Genomic DNA, 27496 nt, shown 5'->3' on the forward strand with positions numbered 1-27496 from the left:
CTGGCAAGGGAGGTGCTCCCAGGTCAGCCCCAGGGGGTGGCACCCCACTGGCCTGGCCTTCCAGTGCTTCCGGGGCTGGCTGGGCCCCTTCTGCTGACTTGGCCTTTCTTTAGAGTTGTAAATACCTTTTGCTCAGTCCTGGCGTGGTGGGGCGGCTGCCTCTGCGGCTTAGCGCTTCCACTTTGGGGCCTCCAGGGACTCACAGTGTAAACATCGACTCCTGCTTTGGTGGGGGGTGCTGGGTCAGTGCCTGGCCACCTTGCTTCCTGTCCACTACCCCTGTCCCCTGCCAGCAGGCGGCCTCCAGCTGGCCCCACTCTCTGGAAGTAAGTAGAATTTCCTGTCTCCCCCAGGAGGGCTCCTCCCAGGCTGTGCCCTCTGCCCAGCTCAACCTCCCTGGGCGGGGAAGCCACCCCTAAAGCACTCAAGCCAGCAGTACGGCTTCATCAAGGCCATGAGCCCCAACTCCTGACTCTGCCAGGAGCCCCTGATCACCCCAGCCTTCTCAGCTGAAGCTGGAATTGCAGGGGGCTGGGGTGGACCCAGGACTGGGGGGGCCTTCCAGGAGGCTGTGCTTGAGTCTGCTCATCTGCCTGTCTCCCCACCAGGCTGTGCAATTCGATGCCCAGAGCAGCTGGTCTGGCCCCGAGCAGTGAATAAGTGGAAGTGTGGATATCTAGGGAGTCAGGGGGCTTTACAGGGCTGGGGAGTTGGGTGTCAGCCTGAGGGGTCCATGGAAATCACCACTGCCGAGCAATGAGCTCTAGAAAGCTTGAAGTGGGGAAGACCCTGCCTGGGCACCAAGACCTCAGGAGGTCACGTGAGGCTGTGGCTGCCCCTTGGTGGCAGATGGCATTTCCCTGCACGCTCATCCCCCGTGAGCATGCAGAGGTGGGGGTGGCAAAGGCCGTCTCGGTGTTTCTGGGATTCAATTTGAGTGTTTGGAACCAAGCACTCCGAAAATCTTGGAAAGAAATTTTAGTGATAAATCGGAAATTAATAAAACCAAAGCAATCATTTGTCAATTGTGTCTGCAAAGAGGAGCCGGACAAGGCAAATTCTAATGCCACAGATGACCCCGCGGCTTTTAGAGTGACTGAGCTGGGAAGCCTAGAGCTATGTGCCTGGGTGTCTGGGTCCGCTTTCCTTGAGGACCCCACCCCACCAACCCCAGGCACTCCTCCATGCCCAGGCGGCCCCTGGAAGGGGGAAACTGAGTGCAGAGGGAAAGTGAGGGCGCCAAGGAGTCCTGGTTTTGAAGATCTAGATCTGCCATTACTGCAGCTAGCCACTGTCCTCAGTGCCTCAGTTTCTATTGGATGGAAGGGGATAACAAGCAGCATTAGTTGCAAGGACAGTGAGGAGAGAAGATGAGATAAGCCCTGGGTGGCGGCGTTAGGTGGAGTTTAAGACAAACCTTGCCATCTGCACCTTCCACTGACAAGTCCTTTATTAAGGGCCTACTATGTGTTGGGCCCTGGAGATGCGAGAGGCGGGGCTGGACAACAGATGGAACTTCCCGGAACCTGCCTAAGCTGCCTCCGCTGGTGCCACAGCCACACCGGCTCCCTTCCCGCTGGTCTGGAAGCCACAGCCCTTTTCCCCTCCCAGGGCCTTTGCACACATCGGTCCCACCGCCCCCAGGGATCTCACCCCACCCCCTTTTCCCTGGCACATTCTGATTGACCTTTCAGGTCTCAGCTGCCTCTGGCATGCCTAAGAGCTCGTCTCCTCGAGTTAAATTTGGGGTAAGTTTGGGGCATCTGCACCCCATGGCAAGCTGAAATTTTCCCTGGAGGTACCGACACCTGCTTTGTTATTTGCATTCCTCACCAGAGTCCTGACCGGAGGTCTTTAAGGTCATCTAACCTTTCTGTGTCTCAGTTTCCCCATGTGTAAACTGGTGATAACAATGAGCCCTGCCTCACAGGGTAGGCGCAAGGAGTAAACGCGAGCCAATTCCAGGGCCGGGGCGAAGGATAAGGGTTGTATACATGTTACCCTCATTGTTGTTACTTTGTAGTCATTACCACCACACTGCAAGACCGCAAAGGGCTGGGCTCCACCACATTCAAGATCCCAATATCTGTATTTCCTACACTTGTGGAGGAGGGGGCTGCTGCCTTCCCAACCAGGGAGACAAGGTGAAATCGCCCCGAATCACGGAAAGCGCCACCACAGTACCGGCCACACACAGTAGGTGCCCAATAAATGGCCGGAGACGCGAGTGACCCGATCCCTGCGCGCTCACTACCCTCCTCCCTCCCGCACGCTACGCGCTGTAATGCTCAGGCTGCCCACATGGTTTTTAAGGGTGGATCTGCTGCCAACGACACCCATTCCCACAACAAAGAAGCTCGCCTTTATAGGGCCACCTCCCCTCGGCGCAACCAGGAGGCGCAGCGGGCGAGGCTTCCCCGCCGGCCCACGGGCTGTCCCCCAAGCGTCCCCGGCTCGGGAGCTGTCCCTGGTAGGTGCAGGTGTACGAGGAGCCCAGAGCCTGGGGGCGGCTGCGCCGGGGGCCCCCCGCAGAGACGCGCGGGGCGCGGCCTCGGGAACTAGGTGGCGCCCGCGGGGCGCGCGGCGACGCCGCCTCCAGCCGCGATTTAAAGGGCAGTGAGGAGCGGAGGGATCCCTCTTCTCCGACTGGGCCGGCTCGCGGATCCCTCCGCCGCGAAGGTGAAGCGACGGCAACAACTCGGCTCCTTTTCTCGAAAGTCCCTTTTTGTCCCTCCGCCCTCGGGAGCACCCGGTGGGGGACCTATTTCTTTCCTGGGTTTCTCGACCTCTCCCCGAATAAGGGCCCTAGGCAGCCTGGCAGCTTGGCCTCGCGCGGCCGTGGGTGTCCCTCCGCCGTCGGACGGCCAGCGCGGACTCCTTTTCGTATCCTTCCACCGTTCCCGGGCGGCGTCCGGTGGCTCACCGGGGCGGCGACGCGTCTGCGGGTACGGCCGGCGAGGCTCGGGGCTATGAGGTGAGGACGCTCGGGGACCAGAGACGGTACCGCGCGACGCGAGGACCCAGGACGCGGAGCCCCGCAGCCGGCAGATGCCTTTCGGGCCCCGCGCTCGCCCGCGAGGGGGAGGTGAGGCCCGGGGACGACGGGACGGCGGATGCTCGGGGCTCGGCGGGCCTAGGTGGGGGGCATCGCACGAAGCTGGGGGTCGCGGAGGAGGCGGCTGGGTGGGGGCGGGGTGGTCTCGGGCCGCGGCTGGGACTTATTTTTTTCCGCCAGCGGATGGAGCGGGCGGTGCTGCGGTGCCGCCATCTTGGATTTTACTCTCCATTTTTCTCTGGAATTAATTTTTGGTGATTAATTTTCTGAGGGGACGGGAAAGTGTCGCTCGGCTGCGCGGGCCTCCCCCATCCCAGCGGCCCGGCAGCGGGGCCGCGGACTCGCCCCGAGGAGGAGCCGGGCGGTGAGCCGGGGGGAGGGGCGGGAGCCGGTGCGGGGTGTGCGGGGGGCAGCCGCGGGGCGCGGCGGGCGGAGACCTGAGGGGCCGCGGCCCGGTCCGGCCCGGCTCGCGGGGCATCCGGCGCCGAGGCCCGCGGGGGTCGAGGCCTCAGGGCCAGCGGGGCGCGAGCGGCCGGGCGGCTGGGGGAGGGGGCGGCGGCGCCCCGGGCCGGTCGGGGGGCGGCCGTGAGGGGGCCGGGGGCGGTGTCAGGGCGCCCCCCTGGCCGGCGACCGAGGTGGGCCGGCGGGCGACCGGGGCGGGGACGGCGCCGGGCGCTGCAGTGGTGGCCTCCGCCGGAAGGGAGCGGTAGCGGCCGGCCGGGCAGTGACGGGGGCCGACCCGCGGCCGCACGAGGGGAGCAGCCTCGCCGCTCGCGATTGGGGGACTCTGTTTTCCCTCTTCTCCAATGGGCGGCCGTGAACGGGCTCGCCCAATCTGCTCCCACTGCCGCGCTGAACTTTTCGTGGTTTTTGTTTTGGCCAGAGCCTCATTTCGCGTTTCCTCCCGAGCTCGTCGTTCTCCAGCCCACCCGCCCGCAGCTGGACGGTCTCTCTGGCTCCTGGCCGGGGGGTGCCGTCCCCTGCCCCCGAGCCGAGCGCCTCCTGCCTCCCTTCGGGACACTCCCCTGGCCCCCCCCTTAGTCAGTCGGCATCTTTGGGTCGCGAGCAGACGCGTTGGTCTTCCCAGAATGGTCTTGATTGTCCTTCCACGTATCCAGAAATGAGGTGTGTCGTGGTCACTCCCCTCTCTGAAAGAGAAAAGAGAACAGCCCGATCCAACCAAGGGTAGAACCAAGTTGGATCCTGAGAAATTTATTTTCTCTGTGTGTGGGTTCCTTTGACCCGATTCTGGATCTACTACTTCAGATCCATCGAATGGTGAAATGGGGTAATAGTGGAGGGGGCAGGGTGTATTTAAAAGTGTGTTATTTGAATTTAATTTTTAAAAGCTTCCAAAATGTGATTCTCTCTGGGGGAAGTTTTTTCTCAAGAGTAGTAGTCGGATTGATTAATTACGTTTGGTTGCTATTGTTTTCATCCGGACTTTTTTAGATTTTAACTGTTTCAGTGTAAAGGGTAGTTAAACATGTCCTTAAAGGTCTGGAAACTGATGCGTAGGATCACCAGAGAAAGTTGCCATCTGTAACTTTTTCCTTTAATCTTTAATACGGAGAACACGCTTTGAATTTTTGTTCACTAGTTGTTAAATGTTTTGAAAAAGGAGGGGCTCATCATCTTGCAGGAAGTAATCTCAGATGATTTGGGCATGTTGAAATACATACTTAAAGAGTTGCTTGCAGTAGGTAGAAGTTTATTTTGTAGCCAAGGTTTAGCAACATGAACCACAGGCATGACCCCTGTCATTGTTTTACTTTAAACTACCCTAGGGTTCCCTAGGGTATATACAAAGTTTAAGGTCCACAAATAGTTTGCTCAGAGTGTGTGGGAATTCCAGCCCATTTTTCAGTTTTTACTCTCCCAACATTCTACTGTCTCCCTCGTCTAGCCCCACTAGTCTCCTAAGCCGATGCCTTTTTGTCTGGCTTCCCCACACAATACATACACATCCCTCAACCTCTTGAGTAAAACCTTTCCTTAAATGCATGTTATGTATGTACATACTTATATACATACATATTCAGGGGCTGGCCCATTCAGGAGAGTGCACATTTCCTCTGTGCTCCCTAAACCATTACTGCAGTTTATTATATTTGGCCCTGTACTTGCCATCCCTTCTACTGTCTAGAGAATTTGTTGGGTCTTAGTTATTTATCTTGTACGTCCAGTGGCAGGTACATAGTAGGCACTCAGTACACACTAGATGAATGTGCTGTTAATTTATTAGTTTCCAAGTTATTAAATTTACTAGTTTATATTTTCAAATTATAACCATTCTAATGCAACTTTTAAAAACATTGCTATTAACACAACAACTGAATTTGAGAGTGAAATTGATTGTAACAGAGGAGAACTGTGGATACTTATTTTTCAAGAGGAGAGTAAGGCTGAATTTTTACCCGTGATCTCTGAGACCATACTCTTTTTCCAAGGGCTCTCTTACCTATATTTTCATCTGCCTTCTCTGTATTCCTCATATTGATTATGATTTGAACTCCCATTCTTGTATGAAATACTGGGGGGAAGGTGGAGGTGGGCGAGGGGTGGGTGACAGAGTCTTCATGTAGGAGAGTAGGTGGTTTATGTATCTTTGAGCATGGATGAGTTTTGTGGATGGGGGATGTTAGTTTGTAAATTTTCCCTTGGGTCATATAAATCTGATTTTCTTTATGTGAATACCTGTATGTGGGTTTGTAAAGTATGTGTCTGTGACTGGGTTGTGTTGCAAAGAGATTTGTGTGTGTGTGGCATCTGTGAACAGCTCCCTGTCCCCAGGAATGTCCTACCCACTGCTTATGAGAATGAATCCTTTTAAATAGTCCACTTTGATTCTGTTATCTCATACTTCTGCATACCACATATGAACTTTCTTTTCTTCACTCACTAAAATCCTTTTCATCCATGGGGGAGAGTTGCAGGACTACATCAACCCTAAAACATTAATTTTTAAGGGTTTTCCACCCAGTTATTATGTGCAGCTTTGGGGTGAAGACGGGACCCCACTAGGATGCTTTTGGCCTGGTGCCTAGGTTAAGTAAATGCAAAGAGAGACCCTTGGTGTTGGTGTACCAGGTGATTGTATCTCCTACATAAAGCCCCATGCAGTAGAAATTAGTTTTACGTATAAGAGGATCTTTAACTTTTCAGCTTCAATTTTGGTTACTTCTTATTTTGAGGGGAAGAAAATTGTTTTATGGTGGTCTTTGTGTAGAAAATGGTTTTAATTGCCATAAGAAGTATGAACCAAAATAAAGATAGAACTCTTTTAACTAACCAGTGAACAAGATGGCAAACATTAGAGAGTTCTGAACATTAGAATATAGTGATTAGGAAAGTAATTTCTTTCTTGGATATATTCAACTTTGAAATCTTAAAACATATTTTCTGTTACAAGCTCTTAGGTTTGAAGTGTGAATTCAGATACTGCAGTTTTAATAACTGAGTTCCTTTGAACTATACAAAAAACTGTTCTAATAAGCAAGTAGGGAATATCCTAGGATTTTTCATGAGGGAACTTTTAACAACTTCCTCTGAATTTTTTCTAACAGCTCTATGTCCACCCTCCCCCCCAAAAAAGCCTTACAAACCTGTTTTTATTTTAGTTCTTACTAGGAGTCCTTTTCTTCTGCATAATTTGGTGTTTCCTAGAAAATTGAAAAAGTTGGCTGAGAGGAAAGATCATGCCTGATCTGCTAATTTGATCTGAATTTCTTCTTGTCCAACTCAAATTAAAGAAGGTACTTTTCATTTACAAATATATCTTGCTTTATTCAACAGTATGTTCCCAAATTTTGGTTATGTACATCTTAAGTGAATTACAAGATTTTACTATTTTAAGGCATGCCATAGAAGAATCCATCTGTACAGACTTACCGCTTAATTTATTTTTGTAAATTCACGTTAACTTTTGGGGGGTGGGGGTGGGGCAGGGTGCATTGCCTGGGATTGAACTTGGGTCTCCCACATGGCAGGCTGAGAAGTCTATATAAATCCACATTAACTTTTAATATTACTCACTTTTTTAAACAGAATTTTAACTTTTTAATTTTTATTCTCCTATTTCTCTGAAGCAGTAAATTAGGGTAGAGGGTTGTATTTGTGTGCATTGGTGAAGGAACCAACAATTTTGAACTGTTCTTCAAAATATCATAGATTTCCATGGTCATTGATGTTTCCCCACATTTCTTCCATGGGGGTCAGAGTGTTCCTAGGACTACCAGGCCAGTTTGGTAGCTCACTCACCCTGCCTTAGCTCAGGATTTCCTAAGTCTGTATATTGGGCCTGTTGGGGATCTCTGAGACTCAGACACCAAGCAATCTTAGAGGACTAAATGTATGATCCCTGTATTTAAATAGAACTCTGGGGATTGAGGAAGGTCCATAGAGTAAGAATCAGTACCTGTGTTCCAGTCTGCTCTGTTACTGTTGCTGTGAGATGAGGCAGCGTCCAAGCTAAGCCTTAGTGTCTTCACCTGAGGTTACATCAACTGTAAATTATCCTTCACTTTTTACACTTAAATAGTACCCTACTTTGTCTTATCTAAGAGCTGTTTTAATCTTATTTCACATCTCTTAATTGGTTTACATATTCATCTGTATATTCATGTTAGTTGTCCATATGTTTTTGAAAAGTTCATGAGTTGAAGCTATAAACCCAACAATTAGTTGTGTTTTAAAACTGGAAAACTAGGGAATGTCCGTGGTCCCAAAGGCTTGGTTGTCAAGGCCTGTGTGGCATTCGCATGCCAGTTGCATCTCTCCCTTATGTCTTACTTTCTGTGGTATATTTGAACTGTAAAAATAAAAACAGCCCTCAGGAGCATTCCCTTGTGCTGGGCCTCTGCACTTGTGGCTGATGCCCCTGGTTGGAGCAGTGGAGGAAGCCCCAGGCAGCAGATGGAACACTAAGGTTTTAGACTCAGCCTTACCCTTAGTAGCAGTTTGACCTCAGAAGAGCAACTTCATTTCTCAACTTCAGTCTTCTCATTTATAGTGATAATACCTGTTCCACCTTCTCCCTTATGGGGTTGCTGTGCTGTTGACAGCCTCCGTTAGGTTTATCAGGTGAAACAAACACACCTTGTTCTCATTTATGCCACGCATATGGACACCACTGTTCAGCAGATCTCTGATGGCAGTGGGGCTGCAAAGGTCCTTTCACTGAAGAGTCATTCTGCTTCCTTTCCTGCACCCTTCTGCTTGTTCTTCAAATACCTGTTTTTCTCATGGTTCCCTTTGGTTTTGCCCGCGTGTCCTAAAAGTGGGAGCTCTCATGTGCCCTCTAGTGTTCGCTGTACACAACCAGTATTCCAGCACCATGAACAGTGCCTAGTGGGGCCCAGCAGGTTCTTGAGAAATATTTGCTGAGTTGAATGGATTTTAGGTCTGCAGAATGAGTCCTTTTGCCTGTTTGATTTGTTTATCATACATTTTCGTCATCTCTGAGTGGTATTTTTATTTTCAAAGAATTGCATATGTTGCATGGTGTGAAAGGATATTTATTTCTAGCAAGAAAAGCAGCCTACCCTTGACAGGGTGGAGCTCCCCTTGCTGAAGGGTAAAAGGGAGCCTCATTCTTCAGCCAGTGAAGTCTGGGACTAGAGAGGCCATGGGGAAACCTCTTTATCTCTCCCCCTTAAAAAAGAGAAACCACAAAAGACCTCATTCCATGTCCTGGATGATTTAGACAGAACAGGTTGCCTCATCTGTTTGGGGCATGTAAATTGATGCCAGGAATGTTTTTGCCAAAAAAGTTGACCTTTTTTAATATTTGTTTTTATTTTTCTGTTCATCTAATCTAAAGACTGTCTCCACATTCTTCTCTTCTCTACTCACATATTTATTTGATTGTCCCTCTTTTCACACTATACTATGAGATCTGTGAAAGCAGGAGCCAACTCTTGTTTTGTTCCAGGGCCTTACTCATCAAACACAGGGCACACAGTGTGTTTAAAAATTTGTGTGAGGATTATATTGCTTTCTTATATTTATATGATGCTCAGAGTGTACAGTATGTCCACTGGGACTTGATTTAATTTATTCTGATGCTGTAAGGCCTAATTTCCTCCTTTGTAAAATGGGAGTGATAGTAGTTGTTTTGCATATGTGTTCAAGGGTTGTGGTGTGTGTTAGGTGATACGATGCTTGTGAAGCATTGAGCACAGTTCTTGGATCCTAGTAAGAACAACAGTGTAGAAGGGTACCCAGAAAGCTATTCTACCCAGGATTGCTGCACTGTCCCTGGGGTGCTCAGTTCTTCACTCACAGCTTGAGCAAACATCTGGCTGTCCGTGGTAGACACTGTGCTAGGCTCTGAACAGCACTAAATGCAAGACTTGTCTGTCTCACATGGTGTCAGTTTGTGTCTCTTTTTCATCTTTTCATTGTCTTTTCTGTCCCCTCATCTTCTTCCTTTCACTTAATTTTCCATGATAAAGTGAGGTTTTTGTTTTGTTTTGTTTCAATTATTGGTAGCATAGTACCAACCTGTTTCTTTTAACCTGAGACAACTTTTTGCTCTGAAATTCTATGGTTCTTTGAACTAAGATACTGTTAAAGTGTTTGGTAAACAGTAAAGCCCTTTTGTATTGATCTCTTCTTCACAGCCGGGTTCTCTCCTGAGTTCTAACAGTGTTTTTAAGAAACAGTAAGGAAGCCCACCTGGCTGGAGCAGAGTGAGTGAGGAGAAGGTGGTAGGCCGTGAGATCAGGGATGTAGCTCCCATTTAGGGAGCATTTTCCGTGTATGGCAGACCCTGCGGTGAGAACTTTAAAATAGTTAATCCTCATAAACACCCTGAGTTTTATGTCATTTAATCCTTATGCCAAACCTGAGGGGTAAGTCCTGTTGTTTCATTTGCACAGTGAGGGCTTGGAGGATTTGAGTGACTTCTCCATGTTCACACAGCTAGGGTAATCAGTGGTGCTAGATGGACCAGGTGCTTTGCCTCCAGACTTTCACCCTTAACCATTGTGGCCAAGTCCACCACGTAGAAAATTCAGGCCTGTAATACCCAGCACAAGATTGCTTTTGGGAAGTTTTTCCTGGTGCTTGTCTTTGGGAAGTTTTTCCTCGACCTTCCTTGTAATTGAGGAACTGTGAGCTGGAGAGGCTGTGCTTACAGTCTTTTGACACTAGGTGGCATCTGTTTATAGATAAATGAAATGTTGAATTCGGTCCCAGAAAAGAGCAACAAAGGGTTAAGCATTATTTCTTAGAGATTTTATTTATAGTCACTGCTAGGTAAGTAGATGAATCAGTGAGAGGCTGGGAAGCATTGTTTGTTGTTTGTTTCTAGAATTTCCCTCAGGAACCAGATCAGCTAAAATCTTTATTTTGGAAATAATGAGAGAGTTGAAAACATGAAATGGCTTTTTTATAAAACTCTTCATTGTAATACATATTGATAACTTTTCTTAAGAAATGTTTTCCATTGTAATGCAATTAGAGAGGTGTTATCACACATCCATCTGCAGACCAGAGGTCAGATAAGTACATGCAAGTTTTTCAGATATCTGATTGCAGACTTACCTGTAATTGGTGTCTTGCTGCTTTAAGTTTTTCACTAAAGTGCAGAGGTGAAAAATTCTGACAATTTCAGTTTTCATTTTTATTGTAAGTTAATTTTTATGTACATTAAAAAATATTCAGTCATATGCTCCTAGAGAAGATCTTGTTATCTGGCTTCGTACAGTGCATGAGTGTTTGGTTGTGTAATTGAGAAGCTAGATTTACCTTCAGAATACTCATGAACACAACCCAAATGTCCATCAACAGATCAAAGTATAAACAAAATGTGGTATATTCATGCAACAGAATATTATTAAGCCATAAAAAGGAATGAAGTGGGGCGGGCCGCGGTGGCTCAGCGGGCAAAGTGCTTGCCTGCTATGCCGGAGGACCTCGGTTCGATTCCCGGCCCCAGCCCATGTAACAAAAACGGAGAAACAAAATACAATAAAACAAGAAAATGTTTAAAAGATGTTTCCCTTTCTTCCTCCCTTCCTTCCTTCTATCCTTCCTTCCTTCTCTCTGTCTTTCCTTTAAAAAAAAAAAAAAAAGGAATGAAGTTCTGATATATGATACAACATGGATGAACCTTGAAAACATTTTATGCTAAAATAATGTAAGCCAGCCACAAAAGGACAAATATTTCTTTGACTCCTCTTATACTAAATATCTAGAATAGGCACATTCATAGCGACGAAAGTAGAATAGAGATTGCCAGGGCCTGGAGGGAGGGGTTGGGAAATTATTGCATAATGGTTACAGAGTGATTCTGTTTGGAGTAATGAAAGTTTTGTAAATAGTGGTTGTGGTTGCACAGTGTTGTGAATGTAATTAATGCCACTGAATTATACATTAAAAATGGTCAAAATGTGAAATTTTGTATATATTTTGCCACAGTAAAGTTTTTTAAATGATGGGAGTATGTCAAAAGGATACAGAAACTGGGTGGGCCACGGTGGCTCAGCAGGCAGAGTTCTTGCCTGCCATACCAGAGACCCGGGATTGACTCTCGGTGCTTGCCCGTGCCAAAAAAAAAGGATACAGGAACCAACTTGGAAGAGTTCCCAGTGACCAAGTCTGGAGTGCAGTAAAGTCAATATTTATAGTAATAGATTGTATCCCATTTTTTAAAAAAGCATTTTAAAACAACATTTTGAGTAGGTTTTAAAATCTTTTTTCCTGGATATTTTCTGTGATACATTGGAATTTTATGTATTTCTGGAGTTTGATAACTACAAAGTATTTCTACTCTGGTTTACTTTTCATGATGTCTGTTTTAGGTCCTATGGCTGCTATACAAGTAACTACAAACTTAGTGGCTTGAAACAAATTTAGGTTCTTACAGTTCTGGAGGCCAGAAGCTTGACATCAGTTTCACTGGGCCAAAATCAAGATATTGGCAGGGTGAGGCGCCCTCCATTGGCTCTAGGGGAAAATTTTTTCCTTGCCTTGAAACTCTTGGTGGCTTCTGGCATTCCTTGGTTTGTGGCCACATCATCACCCCAATTGCTGCTTCTGTTTTCACATGCCCCTTTTCTGTGTGTGTGTGTGTGTGTCAAATCTACCTCTGCCCTCTCTTATGAGAACACTTGTAATGGTATTTAGAGCCCACCTGGATAATCCAGGGTAATCTCATTTCTCAAAAATCCTTAATCACATCGTCAGAGACCTTTTTCCTTATAAGCTAACATCCACAGATTCCAAGTATTAGAACTTAATACCATTGAGGAACCATTTTTCAACCTACTCTGGTTTAGCCTGATTAGTATTCAAAACTTAGTGATGGTATCTCTTGCATTATTTTATCCTGAAAAGGGGATGGAATGGAAGCATAATTATACATTAGTATGAAACTCAGCTTCAGGCTCCACTCCCTTGGTGGTTCAAATGGGACATTGCCACTTGAGACTGCTCAGGGAAAGCCATTGAATCAGTGTTTTAATGTGCATGATTCTATAACAGCTGGAGAAGGAAAGCAGTAAAGATACTTTAAATAATGATGGATTTTAGTAAATTACTTTACAAGGACAAGAACCTATTCTTTGCTATGGAGGTAATGATGCTAGATATCTGATTAGCATTTGAATTAGTGCGACAGTTCCAGTTTATAGCAACAGGTTTGCTTTAGGTAAAGGCATAATTGTGAATTCAGAGAAACAAAAATCTCCACGGCTTTCCTTTCACAGCACTAGCATGAGATGAACTACTCTGACAAGTCATCTAGCTTTTCAAGTGAGATTTATTTCTGACAACAGCATTTATGGGAGCAAGTTTTTAAGGTTACAGGTTTGATCCTGAATTCATGGTAGTTTTCTAACAAACTGACAACTGTGCAATTGCTCCATCAAACACTGTTGTGTCTTTTGATGATGGCATATTGATCACAGATGCTTATGACAGCTTTGCAGGGCCTCTTAGATTGGCCTGATATCAAGGCTTATTGCTGTAGAAGTCTATGGAGCCTTGGATATTATTGATTGCAGATGGATTTGAAATAGCCACTGATAAAGGCTAGTTTGGAATTCTTTGATGTGTTATAGGCATCGTTTATAATCTTAGATTTTGGGAGAAACGCTAATGACTAATTGGGTTTATAGGCAGTATAACTTGAAAATACTTTTATTTTTTGCTTTGGGTGTGATTTTCACATGTGAGATAGGCCGAGCATATGAAGACTTGGAGGGAAAATTGAATTTTCCCTTAACTACGGGCTATCGTTGGAACAGATACTGAAACTAAGTTTTTTCCTTGTCCATGTGTTTTTTTTCCCTTGTTTAGTTTCTTCTTTAGACAGTGATTGCTTTCATATTTTTATTTGCTCTTCTCATGCTTTTTAAGAGTTTATTTTTTAAAGTATAGAAATATCCACACTGTTCTAAAGTCCCACCATATTATACAATCAGTGACTCACATATCATCACATAGTTTTTCATTCTTCACCGTGATCATTTTTAGAACATTTGTATCACTCCAAAGAAATAAAAAGAAAAAAGAAAAAACTCATACATTCTGTACCCCTTATCCCTCCCTCTTATTAACCACTACTATTTCCATCTACCCAGTTTTTACCTTTACCTCCCCTATTATTTGTTTATTATCCTTTTTTTTTTTTACTCATCTGTCCATACCCTAGATAAAAGGAGCATCAAACACAAGGTTTTCACAATCACATAGTCACATTGTAAAAACTACATAGTTGTACAGTCTTCAAGAATCAAGGCTACTGGAACATAGTTCAACAGTTTCAGATATTGTCCTCTAACCACTCCAATACACCATAGACTAAAAAGAGATACCTATATATTGAATAAGAATAACTTCCAGGATAACCTCCAGACTCTGTTTGAAATCTCTCAGCCACTGAGACTTTATTTTGTCTCATTTCTCTCTTTTGATCAAGAAGGCTTTCTCATTCCAATGATGTCCTGGCTCATCGCTGAGAGTCCTGTCCCACATTGCCAGGGAGACTTACACCCCCGGGAATCATGTCCTACTTAGGGAGGAGGGCAGTAAGTTCACCTGCCGAGTTGGCTTAGAGAGAGAGGCCACATTGAGCAACAAAAGAGGTTCTCCCTCACCCTAGATTTTTTTCAGTGTTGAAGAACATATAAGGTTTTAGAAATTGGTGACTTTAACTTACATATTAACGTAGAAAGACTCTTGTGTAGTTTTAAGTTGTTTTCCTTTTTATAACTGATTTTTTCTGATTACAGAAGTAATATTTGCCTATTTTGAAAAGTTGAATTGTTGAAGAATGTATCATAACAGATAAAGTTGCTTGTAATCTCATTTCCCAGATATAACACTGTTAACCTTTTGATGTATTGAATTGTTTTCTCACCAGATTTTTGCTACAGCACTTGAGAAATGTTGGCTTTACTTTTTTGAATGACTATCTACAGCAAGTTTAGTATGTGAACTGGTTCAGGAGTTTTTGGTAATCTTACAGGAGTTATGTTAAAATTCTTGATAGTCATTCAGAGTCTGTTTTTCTTTTTCTGACAGATTTTTTTTTTTAATCCAGGCATGTGTTTAGGACATTTAAAAAGAAAAAAACCTCAGTCTAAAAGCTTTGAGAATGGATTAGAATCAGAGTTCTAAAATTGGGCAGAAACAGTTAACTCAGAAGGCACGCAGCAGTTTCTAAATCTTTAGTGTGCCTCTGAAGGGACTGTGAAAGGATAGAAGTGTTGGCAGTTGTGCTGCTTTGAAAGGATTATGTACTTTAGGAAAGCCATGTTTTAATCCTGATCCGTCTTGTGGAGGCAGCCTTTTCTTTTAATCCCCATTCAACACTGTAGGTTGGAAACTTGATTAGACTGTCTCCACAGAGATGTATGACACCCAGTTGTGGAAGGGAGATGTGACTCCACCCACTCCAGGTGGGTCTTGACTAGTTTACTGCAGTCCTTTAAGAGAAGACATTTTGGAAAATGTATCAGAGCCACAAGAACCACAAGAACCCATGCAGGCAGCGACCTTTGGAGATGAGGAAGGAAAATGCCCCTGGGGGAGCTTCATGAAATAAGAAGTCTGGAGAGAAAGCTAGCAGACGTGTTGCCATGTGCCTTTCCGGTTGAGAGAGAAACCCTGAACGTCATTAGCTTTCTTGAGCCAAGGTATCTTTGCCTGGATGCTTTAGATTGGACATTTTTATAGACTTGCTTTAATTTGGACGTTTTCACAGCCTTAGAACTGTAAACTAGCTACTTAATAAATTCCTGTTTTTAAAAGCCATTCTGATTCTGGTATATTGCATCCAGCAGCTTTCAAACTAGAACAGTGGTTACTGAGGGTCTTTGCCTGTTGGTCAGAGAGTAGTGCTCTTTCTGGGAAGCAAGCATATTTTCTATGAAAAAACTCTGTACTTTCTTTTTGAAACTTTTTAAAGTAACAAGGTTTTCTTCCCTGATCATAAATAAATAAGTTTGCTGTAGACATCTTGGTGGGGAAAATGTTAGTCCTGTTTCCCTACAAATAACTGTTGTTAACAATTTGGAATATATGTATCTTTTGGGGTGTATGTGTGTGGGGAAGTTTTTTTTTAACCTTAGTGGTACTACAATAAGATTAGAAGTTTGCTCTTTCAATGCTTTTCAGACAACCCTTATTTTAAACGTTATCTATTATGTTTTGTATTGAAATGGGCATAGGGTGAACCTTCTTGTCCTGTTGACATTAATGTCTGCCTCAGTTGGGTAAGATGAACTTCTTAGGAAAACAGTAGGGCAGGAGGGACAGAAGCAGGGTGCTGACCCTCTCGCAGTAAGTCCTTAGAACCTGGCTGCAGCTTTTTTGTGAACACCCACACAAAGAGAAGGAGCAGAGCTTTCCACAGTGCCCCTTAGGAATTCCATCCATTATTTGAATGAGTTTTATTACTCCATTCCACAAAATCACCTGATCTATTAATTTGAAAAAATTTTAACAAAGATCTAATAAACCCTTTCGAGACATATTGTTCTCACATTAACTGACATAATCCCATCATCTCCACACCACCATTTAATTTATACATTTATTTATTCTTTTTCTGTTTGAAACACATGACCTCAGAACTTGGACTCTTACTCATTATTCCTTCTGTTTACCTTACTGTCTGTTTCTTATGCAGTACCCTCACTTGCCTCCTCTGTCTTTCTGTGGTCTTCCTCTCACACACCAACCATTTCTCCCTCTAGGTGCTGAACTTGCCCTTCCCTTTCCCTCATGCACTTTCCCCCAGGCTTTCCCAACGCTTCCCTTAGTTCTCTTAGAAAGAGCCACCATCACCTACCCATCTCCTTGCTCTGTCTCCTTTAAATTGCTTTATTTTCTCCAGGAAGCTGGCATTTATTTTTGTGATTTCCTCCCCTGGAAAATAAGCACAAATGAAAGTTCTTTTAACCTTAGTGGTACTACAATAAGATTAGAAGTTTACTCTTTCAATGCTTTTCAGACAACCCTTATTTTAAACGTTATCTATTATGTTTTGTATTGAAATGTTTTCCACCATATCCTCAGTGCCTGGAATGTAGGAGATATCTAATAATTTTCCTGACTTTTTAATATTGGGAAATCAGAACAGAGAGTTGTAGCTATTATGCCACTTAGGGAGTGATCAGTATTCCTTTCTTGAAATGTTTTTTTTGGGGGGGCGGGGGAGTATAAATTTGAAGCAATTTTTACTTCTAGATATAGTCAGCAGCCTCTTAGCTCAAATACTATCAAGCAAGCCAAAACTGGGGTGGCATTTCTGTGTTAACCAGCCTCGTTCTTTGCCCAGAGAGACCACACTCTTGCTTCTCTTGGATGGTAGGCATTTCCTTAACACCTATAGAGTTTGCTACCACCTGATGTTTTCTACCCTGTTTTTCCATAGTCTTCTACAATATTGACTTGTGTTCACTTTGTGAAATTCCATCACCATCTTTATTATATGTGTCCCTGGCTATGTAGTCCTGTAGGAGAGATAGCACCAACAAGAACAGACTCCATACTCATGAGGTCAGAATGAACAATGAACTGATAATCAGAGTATATATTCATTTTGAATTAAAAATTTATAAATAGCCCCAAAGTTACTGATGGCTTTATTAGAACTGCTTTATAAAACATTCACTTGTAAACTTAAGATTTTTGCCTTAGTGACAGCTGCCCTCATGTGGACATGTGCTATGAGTCCATGCTGGTGAAATTCACCCACCTGCTATGGTAGGTGGCAGTGCTTTTTTGTAGCAAGGTATCTCCAGTTCAAACAAAATAATGTTGATTGGTTCTGATTAAATGAGACCTGAGATCACAGATTGTTCTAGTTGGGATCATTGACCCACATTTAGTTGAAGTTGTGTATGTAAGATAGAGTGGATCTCAGTACATATTCCATGAGCTGGGCTGAAGTGTGCTACTGCTAAAATGATTTCTTGGTGAATGTTTCTTAACTCTCAGAAAAAAAAGTAGATTGATACATACAATTTCCTCAATTTAAAATTTTTATTTTATAGTTTTTCTTAAAATTTTTGTATCTGTTCTTTGCCCTAACAGATAAAAATAAGTGAATTTTAAGGAACTTAAAGCAGCATTTCCTCACACTGGAGCTTGCTTAAGAATCACCTGGAGGACTTACTAATACAGAGATTGTTGAGCCTCACCCCAGATTTTCTGTTTTTCTTGTTTGTTTGTTTTTTTTATCCATTTAGAGTGTTTGTTTCCTTCCGGTGTATTTTCTTCACATAATCTTTACAGTTACACTTTGTCTTACCAATGAAGGATATCAGGAGTCTTAGAAACTAGTTCTTCAATTTATAAGGGGAAGTTTATTAAGTTGCAAGTTTACAGTTCTAACACCATGAAAATGTTCAAATTAAAGCAAGTCTATAAAAATGTCCAAATTAAGGCACCCACAAGAGGTTACCTTCACTCAAGAAAGGCTGATGAAGTTCAGCGTTTCTCTCTCAACTGGAAAGGCACATGGCAAACGTGGTAAAATCTGCTAGCTTTCTCTCCAGGCTTGTTTCATGAAGCTCCCCCGGGGGCGTATTCCTTCTTCCTCTCCAAAGGTCCCTGGCTTTGTGGGCTCTCGTGCTTTCATGGCCTTCTAGCTTTTTCCAAAGTGTTTCCCCTTTTAAAGGATTCCAGTAAACTGGAATCAAGACCCCACCTAGAATGGATGGAGTCACATCTCTAGAAACATAATTTAATCATGTGTCCAATTTACAGAGCTGAATAGGGATTAAAAGAAACGGCAGCCTCCACAAGGTGGATCAGAATTAAAACAATGACTCTCCTAGGGTACGTAATCTTTTCAAACCAGGACAAATTGTAGTGTCTATGGACATTTTTGGGATGGGTTTCTCCAGGGACCAAAGCACTTTACTGGCTCCTTGTCCTTTTTCTTTGGTGATGCAATACTAGGGGTAAACCAGAGAAAATATCAATACTAGGTGGTGGGGAGGTTACTGGTGGTGGTAGTTAACGATTCTTGGCATATGTGTGCCAGTGTAGTTTGCAAAAGGTTTCTCTTTATCCATGTGGTATCATAAGAGTGTCTCTCTCTGCCATTGACACCATGAACATCTTGAGAAAGAAGAGGATTTGAAGAGATAGAGGTAACAACTTTGATTTACACAAAATATAATAATTATGATACAGAAATACAGTTTTTTTTAAGTGGTTTAGAAACAACTTCCTATATTTATTCTCTTATCATTTGGGTCCCTCTCTTCTTCTGTGTGCTAGATACTGGGGTTAGAGGTAAGAAAAGTAGATTCTTGACTTCAGGAACTCTCAAATCAGTTGAGGAGGTAGACAGGTGGACAAACAGTGCCAGAAAGGCTTTCACAGTTTTGTAGCAGGGTTATCTAACTAGATTTGGTGATGAGAGTCAAGGAAGGCTCCCTGGAGAAAGGGTCCACTAAACTTGGACTTTAAAGAAATTAGCCAGACAGAAAACAGGGGAGGTTGTGTCCCAGACAGTGGTTAGAGTCAAACTTTCTTAACCTTTATGCTTTAAAAGTATACTGCTTTTGAGTTCTATAACTTTTCTCTTAAGCATATATAAATTTAGGGTATCTGATAATCAATAGGAGAGCTTGTATTAAATTTGATAAAATGTAGTAATTAGAAATATCTAGCTTATAACTGTGATGTAGTAACAGTTTTACTTGCCCTTTCCTATTATTTAAGCAGCAGCATTTCTCTGAGAGTAAAGAAGAATCAAAAGTGCAGCACAGTAAAAGTTGAATATAATAAAAATGAAGGAATCAGAAAAAGAAATCTTTAGAGAGCAAATGTAAAAGTATCTTTAATATCAGTTTGATATTTACCTGTTTATGTGAACATGTTACTCATGCGCATTTTACCCAACTGTGAATTCACACAATTATTTCTATGACATGAAAGAAACCTGAGGTCAAGTAAAAACTAGCGTTTTGTGTTTGTGTTGGATATCATTAAGGACATGTCCAAATATGCATTTCGGTGGAAGAGGGGTACTTCAAAATAATGTGTCATTGATAGTTTCCTGTGTATTTGTGAAAATTAAGGGAAATTGAGCCTCGTCTTGTGTGATGAGAGGTCTAGCCTGGCTTGTGATGCAGGCTGATTGGGCGGCAATGGGCATATTTCCACTGTCTCTCTGGTCTTGGCTACATCGGCAAATTGGAGTTGTAAAAACTTGGAGTTGTACGAGTGTTCTCAAAGTCCCTTTGTCTCTGAAGGTCTATATTTTTTCCCCTTCTTATCTTAGGACATTATTAGTCTTATGTTAAAGTATAATTCCATAATGAGGTCATATCATGGGGATCCTATTTCTGATTCCAAAAATACTAATCTCTATTATTCCCTCACTTCAAAGGTCCTTATAAATTCCAAGCATCCCTCACTAGCCAAATCATTCAGTTCCCAGATTCAGCTAATTAAAGTTCAGGTAGTGAGATATACCTCTGTATTATCAAATATAATGAGCTCTCAATTTTCGTGCTATTATAAATGAAAAATAAGGTGGGCATTTCCAGATAGGCATTATTTTGATAATCCCCTAAGTACCTTGAACGTAGACTTCAGGCTCACAACAACAAAAAGATGTAAATGAAGTCCTTTACTTTCCTTATTCTCGCCCCTCTACTTAACTTTTTCCTTTTTTTTTTTTGCACTGGGAATCGAACCCGGGTCTCCAGCATGGCAGGCAAGAATTCTGCCACTGAGTCACTGTTGCACTGCCCCCTCTACTTAACTTTTATTTGTAGGTTTCTTTAAGCTATGACTGGTGAATACTAGTATAACAGTTAGGCATCTGTTACTGTTAGGTACAAAGTTTGATCTAGCTGCTTTCTCTTAAACTTTTCTTGGAAGAGAAGAGATAAATAATGTCTTTGTACTCAGAGAGTTGTTAGAGCATTACCAAATTGTGTAATTTGAGCAGGTTATAGAGCTATATATATATCTAGCTGTCAGCATAATGAACAAGCAAAGTTGATTGTTATTAGTAATAGAAATGTAAGTATTTATTGAGCACCCACTGTTTGATGGTCATTATTCTAAGCACAAGCAATCAACAGGACAGAATGAGTCCTCATCAGAGTCAGGAGGCACTATAGTCCTGAGTAGGATGTGGTATGGTTGGTAGGGCCAAGACAGTCTTTAAAGAGTGGAGGTATTAGTTGCTAAATTACTTTTAATACTTTGTATCTTTCTCAGGTATCTGTTTAGCATGGTATTGCATGTATTTACCTACTTGGGTTTTGTTTTTGTTTGTTTGTTTTTTGTGTTTTTTTTTTCATATTTTGTTTTTGTTAGGAGAGAACATTGAAATTATTCCCTAAGCTATTTGAAGAGAGTGACTAAATGCACCTGGGTCAGGCTGTCTGTGGGTATGAAGTGGTTGGGAGACTCCAAGAACATGGTGGTGAATGGCAGGAGAAATGGAAACAAGTTGTCTAATGACCATCAGCAGAATCAGTCAAAATTACAGCACGCGGGAAAGGACACCCTGAAGACTGGCAAAAGTGCACTTGAGCGGAGGTCAAGCAGATGTATGTACACACTTAAACTGTTGATGTTTTGATTGTAATATGGGATAATAATTCTTTTCAGTTTGTAATGTGTGTTCTGTCACCTTCAAACTAAATAGTTAACAATGTATAGTTTTTTACTCTTTCAAAGTTATGTCAGTTTTATTCTCATCAAACATTATGTAAAACATAAGTTTAATATTCAACATAATCTTAATTATGCTTTTCTATGCATAACTTTATATTTTGTGGAATTTATACCTCAATAATTATTAAAGTACTACTGCTGAATTTCTTGGAAGTTTAAGCTATGCTTTTTATAATTGCTGAAAGTATAAGTATATATTACTTTGGTTATGATGTTTCATGGAATAAAGTTGACTTCATGGAGTAAGAGTTGACTCAGCTCATTCCATTTCATCATGTAACTTATAAGAGTTGACTTCAACTCTAAGTTATATGATGAAGTAGAATGGGGAGTAGATAGAACTGACTACATTAGGGCAACATGACAATAGTAGCTATTTATTGTTTATAGTATAAATAGTTATCACTGTGGTGAAGTAGTGCTAATAAGTTACTTTATTACTTCTGTATTTCTTGGTAAGAATGGGGCCACTTTTTGAGATTTCTTGATTCTTAAGATTGTAGATTTGGTACGTATTTCCTAGTTCTTCTAAGAGTCGTAAAATGCCGAAGATAAGATTAAACCTAAGTAGGCAACTGTATGAAGATTGTCCAAAACTGTATGACCATGTTAATGAGGACAACTTTTTAAAATTTCTTGCCTTTCCTAAGTAAGATTAAACTAGCCATTATTGAATATCCTTAGTTTGTGCTGGAATATTTCTGTTAGTCGATTTGGATAACCTTGAAGTTTTCTACAATTTCAGATAGAGTGTACCATTTCTGATTCATTTCCTTTTACCTTTCAGGGGGTTATGCTATTCACTGGGACCAGGTGTCCCTTAACTGTTCCATGTCAGATAAAGTCATTGCTTCTATAGGAAACCAGGCAAAAATCGCTGCTTAGAATAGGAGTAGAGAGAGACCTAAGACAGAATGGGTTTTCCTCTACATGGACACCTCTTCACCCCTGAAGTTGCTGCCAGTGTACACCCTTAATCTCTCACCCCTCAATATTTGATGGGAGCCTGAAGTGACCATGTGGTAGGTTGAATCATATACCCCCAAAACACATGCTCTTAATCTTAATCGTCGTCCCTGTGGTGTGAACCCATTGTAAACAGTACCTTTTGAAGATGTTATTTTTAGTTAAAGTTTGGTGATCTAAACGAGGATAAGCCTTAATCCAGAATTCTGGAGGCTTTATAAAGAAAACCTGGAAGTCAAGGAAGCAGGAAGAGCAGAAAGGAGAGCACATCGCCAGATGACAAGAGGCAGAGATAGAAGCCAAGAAACCCAAGGATTGCTGGCAGCTAGCACCAGAAGGCTACAGACTCTGGAAGAAAGTCGTGTATTGATTTGGACTTTTTAACCCCAATATTACGAGCTAATAATTCTTGTGGTGAAGCCAGCCCTTTTATGATATCTGTTATAGCAGATTGACAAACTGAGATAAATAAGTATCAGTAGTATGGCTCTGGTCTGTAAATTAGGTATCTCCATCTTCTAAGCAAATTCCTGTTGTCCTCCTTTTGTGCATTACAGTTCAAAAGCTTTTCAAAAAGCAGACTACAGTCTGCTTAGTCACAAAATAATTTGATTATTGACAGTGCATAAGAATTTAGAAAATGATCACTGTGTGGATTACTCTTGGCCAAGCATAGATAGATTTAGTGGGAGAGATTAGGAAAACCTAGAGAATATGGAAGATGAACAGCATCACACTGTTACTGGGCGAGAATGGTGCAGAACAGGAGCCAAAGATTAAGCGAAATGGGAGAGTACAGCACAGTGCTACGATGTAGATAAAATGTAACAACTTCACCTAGTAAGAGACTGTGAAGTTGGGCGAGCCTCCGTGGCTCAGCAGGTAAGAGTGCTTGCCTGCCATGCCCGAGGACCCAGGTTTGATTCCCGGTACCTGCCCATGTAAAAATAAATAAATAAATAATTAATTAAAAAAGGAAAGAGACTGTGAAGTACATGATGCAAACTGGCAGAAATGAATGATGAAAGCACACACTTAAACAATAACAATTGAAGACTTCACTCCCACTTTCACTAATGGATAGGCAGAAGATCAGCGAGGAAATAGAAGACCTGCAAACCAGCCAGACCTAACAGACATCTGTAGAACACTTTGTGCAGCAACAGCAGAATACACATTCTTCTCAATCCACATTACCCAGGATAGACCATATACTACAACATCCGTAGATTTAAAAGGATTGAAGTAATACAAGTATATACTCCAACCACAGTGGAATGAAATTAGAAATCAGCAGCAGAAAGAAATTTGGGGAATGCCCAAATAGGTGAAAATTCAACTACACACTTCTAGATAAACAGTGAATCAAAGAAGAAATCAAAAGGGAAATTAGAAAGCACTTTGAAATTTGTAAAATGAAGACTTGGCGTACCAAAATTTGAGATTCACCGTAAGTATTGCTTAAAGGGAAATCTATAGATGTAAATGCCTGTATTAAAAAATGAAGATAAATGTCAAATCAATAATCTAACCTCTACCCTAACACATCAGAGAAAGAATAAACTAAACCCCAAGCAAACGGAAAGTAGGAAATGATAAAAGTTAGAGTGGAAATTAATGAAATAGAAAATAGAAGGAGAAAATGCACAAAACTAAAAGTTGGTTCTTGAAAAAAAGATCAACAGAATTGACAAATCTTATGCAAGATGAAGAGAAAAGGAGAGAAGACTTGAGTTCCAAAAATCAGGAATGAAAGGGAAGGCATTACTGCTGACTTTATAGAAACAAAAATGATTATAAGGAAATGAACAGCTGTATACCAACAAATTAGATAACTTAGATTAAATGGACAAATACCTAGAAAGAAACAAATGACTAAAACTGACTCAAGAAGAAATAGAAAATCTGAATAAACCTATAGCACATGAAAGATTCATTCCGTGTTCAAAAAAGTACCCACAAAGCAGATCCCGGGTCCAGAAAATTTCACCAGATGCTTAAAGAAGAATTAATACTTAAAGAAGAAGAGTCTTCACAAAGTCTTCCAAAAAATAGAAAAGGAGGAATCACTTCTTAACTCATTACATGAGGTCAGTATCATCCTGATGCCAAAACCAAACAAAGACATCACCTTAAAAGAAAACTACAGACCTTACGAATATCGAAACAAAAATCTACAAAATACTAGCAAACCAAATCCAGCAACATGTAAAAGGATTCTGTGCTCTAACTAAGTGGAATTTATCCCTAGAATGCAAGGTTGGTTTAACATCTGAAAATCAATTAATATAATACATCCTGTCAATCAAATGAAGGACAAAAGCCACCTGATCATCTCAGTAGACATAGAAAAAGCATTTGACAAAATCCAACACCCTTCCATGACTACAGCACTACTAAACTAGGAAGAGAAGGAAACTTCCTCAACCTGATAAAGGGCTCAAACAAAAAAACCATAGCTAATTGCTTTCCCCATAAGATTAGAAACAATACAAGGATATCAACTTCTTGCATCTGTTCAACATTGTACAAGAAGTTCTAGCCCAGGCAGTTATGCAAGAAAAAAGAAGACATCCAAATTGGAAAGAAAAAAAAAAAAGTAAAACCACTTCTGTTCTGAGATGATTTTTTATACAGAAAATTCCCAAGAGTCCACAAAAAACTATTGAATAAACAAATTCAGCATAGTTACGGGGTACAAGATCAACACACAAAAACCGATTGTGTTTCTGTATACCAGCAATGAACAATCTGAAAATAAAATTCCATTTACAAATAGCATCCAAAAGAATAAAATACCTTGGAATAAATTTAACCAAGGAAATGAAAGACTAATACACTGAAAACTATAAAACATTACTGAAAGAAGTTAAAGAAAACTCAAATAAATGAAAAGGCATCTTGTGTTCATGGTTTGGAAGATTTAATATTCTTAAGATGGCGTTATTACCCAAAGCAATCTATAGATCTAGTGCAATCCATATCAAAATTCCAGTGCCCTTTTTTTTTTCTACAAATATAGCTGAGTTTAATACATGAACTTGGTAAAACACACTCACAAAACTGAGGTGACAGAACAGCAGCAGTGATAAAAAGGGCAGCTGCAAATGGAGAACCAAAATGCCCTCCTATAACTGGAGCTGCTGCATATTGCTGAAAGTCAGAGGGCCAGTATTCCTGATCCCATTTCCTACCCAACCTTCCTCCTTCAGTTTCAGCCCCACTGAACTCCTTCCTGCATACACAGCTTACCAACCCCCCACCACCACCCTGCATACACACAGCCTATTCTTACAGCTCTTGCTGCCCAGGGTGTGCTTTCCAGGAGAACCCCAAGGCCCCTACCCTTATCTTCTAGATCCTCCTCCAGCTCCTCATTAAAGGGCTACTGGACCACCCTGCCTGAAGTTTTTGTTCCCTTCATCCTGCTTACTTTATTTATTTATTTATGGGCAAGTACCGGAAATCAAACCCGCATTTCCAGCATGGCAGGTGAGAACTCTGCCTGCTAAGCCACTATGGCTCGCCCCATCTTGCTTACTTTTGTTGTAATCATCAGCTACATTTTAGGTATTTATTTTTGCATTATTTTTTATCACCGCTGTGATGTCTCCTTTCAGGTAAAGGCCAGACAGCTTACTACTGTTTGTAAAAGATTCAGAGTCCCCAAGCGTGGGGCTCCTCTGCTTTAACTTAGCTCCCCCCTCTCCCACATGTGCAGATAACTCCTGGCCCTCTTCATGTCATCCTGTGAGTATTGAGACCTGGGAATGGGCACAAACACTGATCCTTAGGTACTGCTCTGCTGAGAGTGATAAGTTCTTTGTGTGACATGTGAGGAAGCATCCGTCTTGGGTCTGCAGCATAGCCTTCAGTTCTAGGGTAGCCCTTTTGGCTCTCCCTTCCCTCTTTGGAATTTTAGACTCAGTGTATAGCCCTGTCCCTGGTCCAGGAATAGGACTTGTCCCTGTACTCTTCCCTGAATAATGGTGAGTTTTCACCAGGGACCTTAGGACAGCAGAGCCCTTTGCCTTCCCCCTCATATTAGAGCCTTCCTTGTTCAGTCCTGGAGATGGGAGAAGAAGTCACAGCCTTTCTTGTCCTCCTCAAATGCTGCTGCCCCTCCCTGCCCCCAGATCTCCAGCACAATTACACTTACTAGGCTCTCTCCATTCTTTTCCGTGGGTACCCCAGGGGTTCCTGGAGCAAGTGCAGCAGTGCAGCAGGAGGGTGACACCACCCCCAGTTTCTGAGGCCCCGTCATCTGGCACTGCCTGCCAGCCTGCCCTCAACCTCAACCCAAACTGTTCCAACCGGTCTCCTCTCACCCGTGTCTGATCACACTACCCTAAGTTTGTGCACATATGTCCCCTCTCCTTATAGGTGATTTTTCTTTTTAGATTTTTGGGATAGTTGTTTGTGCACTCACCTCAACTGTGCATGGGCTCGACAGCAAAACCCTCACTTTGAAGCTGATCCCGCTCTTCCTCACTGTTAGAGTAGGGATGCTGCTTCTTGCAGCCCTACCTGAAGAGTCCCTGAATCATTATACTTTAGGGTAGGAATTGAGTATGTTTTCTAAATGCACTGTACAAAGGAGAGTACCCTGGTGAGTCACCACAGAAATCCCTGAGAGGCAGGAAAGCCGACTCCAGCAGGAGTGTGGCCTGCACCCTTCTCTCCTCCTTCCCCAAGGAAAGGGCAGACAATCTAGCTGGGGGCAGATCTTCGAGGAGTGACAAATGAATCTCCATTTCACACAATACTTTCAAGGACTTTGGAACACCTTCCCCAAAGCTAAAGGGGGAGCTGTGTGAGCCAGCTCTAGCAGGCAGAGCCCCCTGCACCCCACATGGTCCTCATTACTGAAGAGCCTCAGCCTCACAGGAAGAATCTCAACTAGCACAGGGAGAGGGTGGAGGTGCCAACTGCAGTGGCATTTTTTTGTAAAAACAGAAAAGCTGATCTTCAAGTTCATAAGGAATTGCAAGGTACCCTGGATAACCAAAACAATTACGGAAAAAAATAAAAAGCAAAGGTGAAGGACTCACACTTCCCAAATTCAAAACTTACTAGCAATGCTACAGTAATCAAAACAGTGCAGTCTGCCATAAGGGCAGACAGATGAATGGGATAGAATTGAGTCCAGAAATAAACCCATGTAATCTATGGCTAATTGGTTTTCCACAGGGTGTCAAGACCATCCCATGGGGGAAAGAGTCGTCTCTTCAACAAATGGTAGTGGAACAGCTGGATAACCACATGCAGAAGAATGAAGCTAGGGCCCTGTGCTGGTTTGAAAGGATGTAT

The 27496-nt window shown here is 42.5% G+C and overlaps 1 protein-coding gene across 21 annotated transcripts in view; it reads left to right on the forward strand.

Annotated features, from left to right (window-relative positions):
- Positions 1-2363: 2363 nt before the first annotated feature.
- KMT5B (lysine methyltransferase 5B) overlaps positions 2364-27496 on the forward strand; it is a 76283-nt gene continuing 51150 nt past the window's right edge. For 2 of the 21 annotated variants that reach the window (XM_077115510.1, XM_077115509.1), the window contains exons 1-2: positions 2626-3085; positions 20858-21093. In XM_077115510.1, coding sequence (XP_076971625.1) covers positions 20934-21093 — 160 coding nt within the window. In that variant the 5' untranslated portion in view covers positions 2626-3085; positions 20858-20933. The other 19 variants (XM_077115483.1, XM_077115492.1, XM_077115490.1 and 16 more) reach the window with 18 other exon arrangements.

This window comes from Tamandua tetradactyla, chromosome 9, assembly GCF_023851605.1.
Source record: "Tamandua tetradactyla isolate mTamTet1 chromosome 9, mTamTet1.pri, whole genome shotgun sequence".
Lineage (NCBI taxonomy): Eukaryota > Metazoa > Chordata > Mammalia > Pilosa > Myrmecophagidae > Tamandua > Tamandua tetradactyla.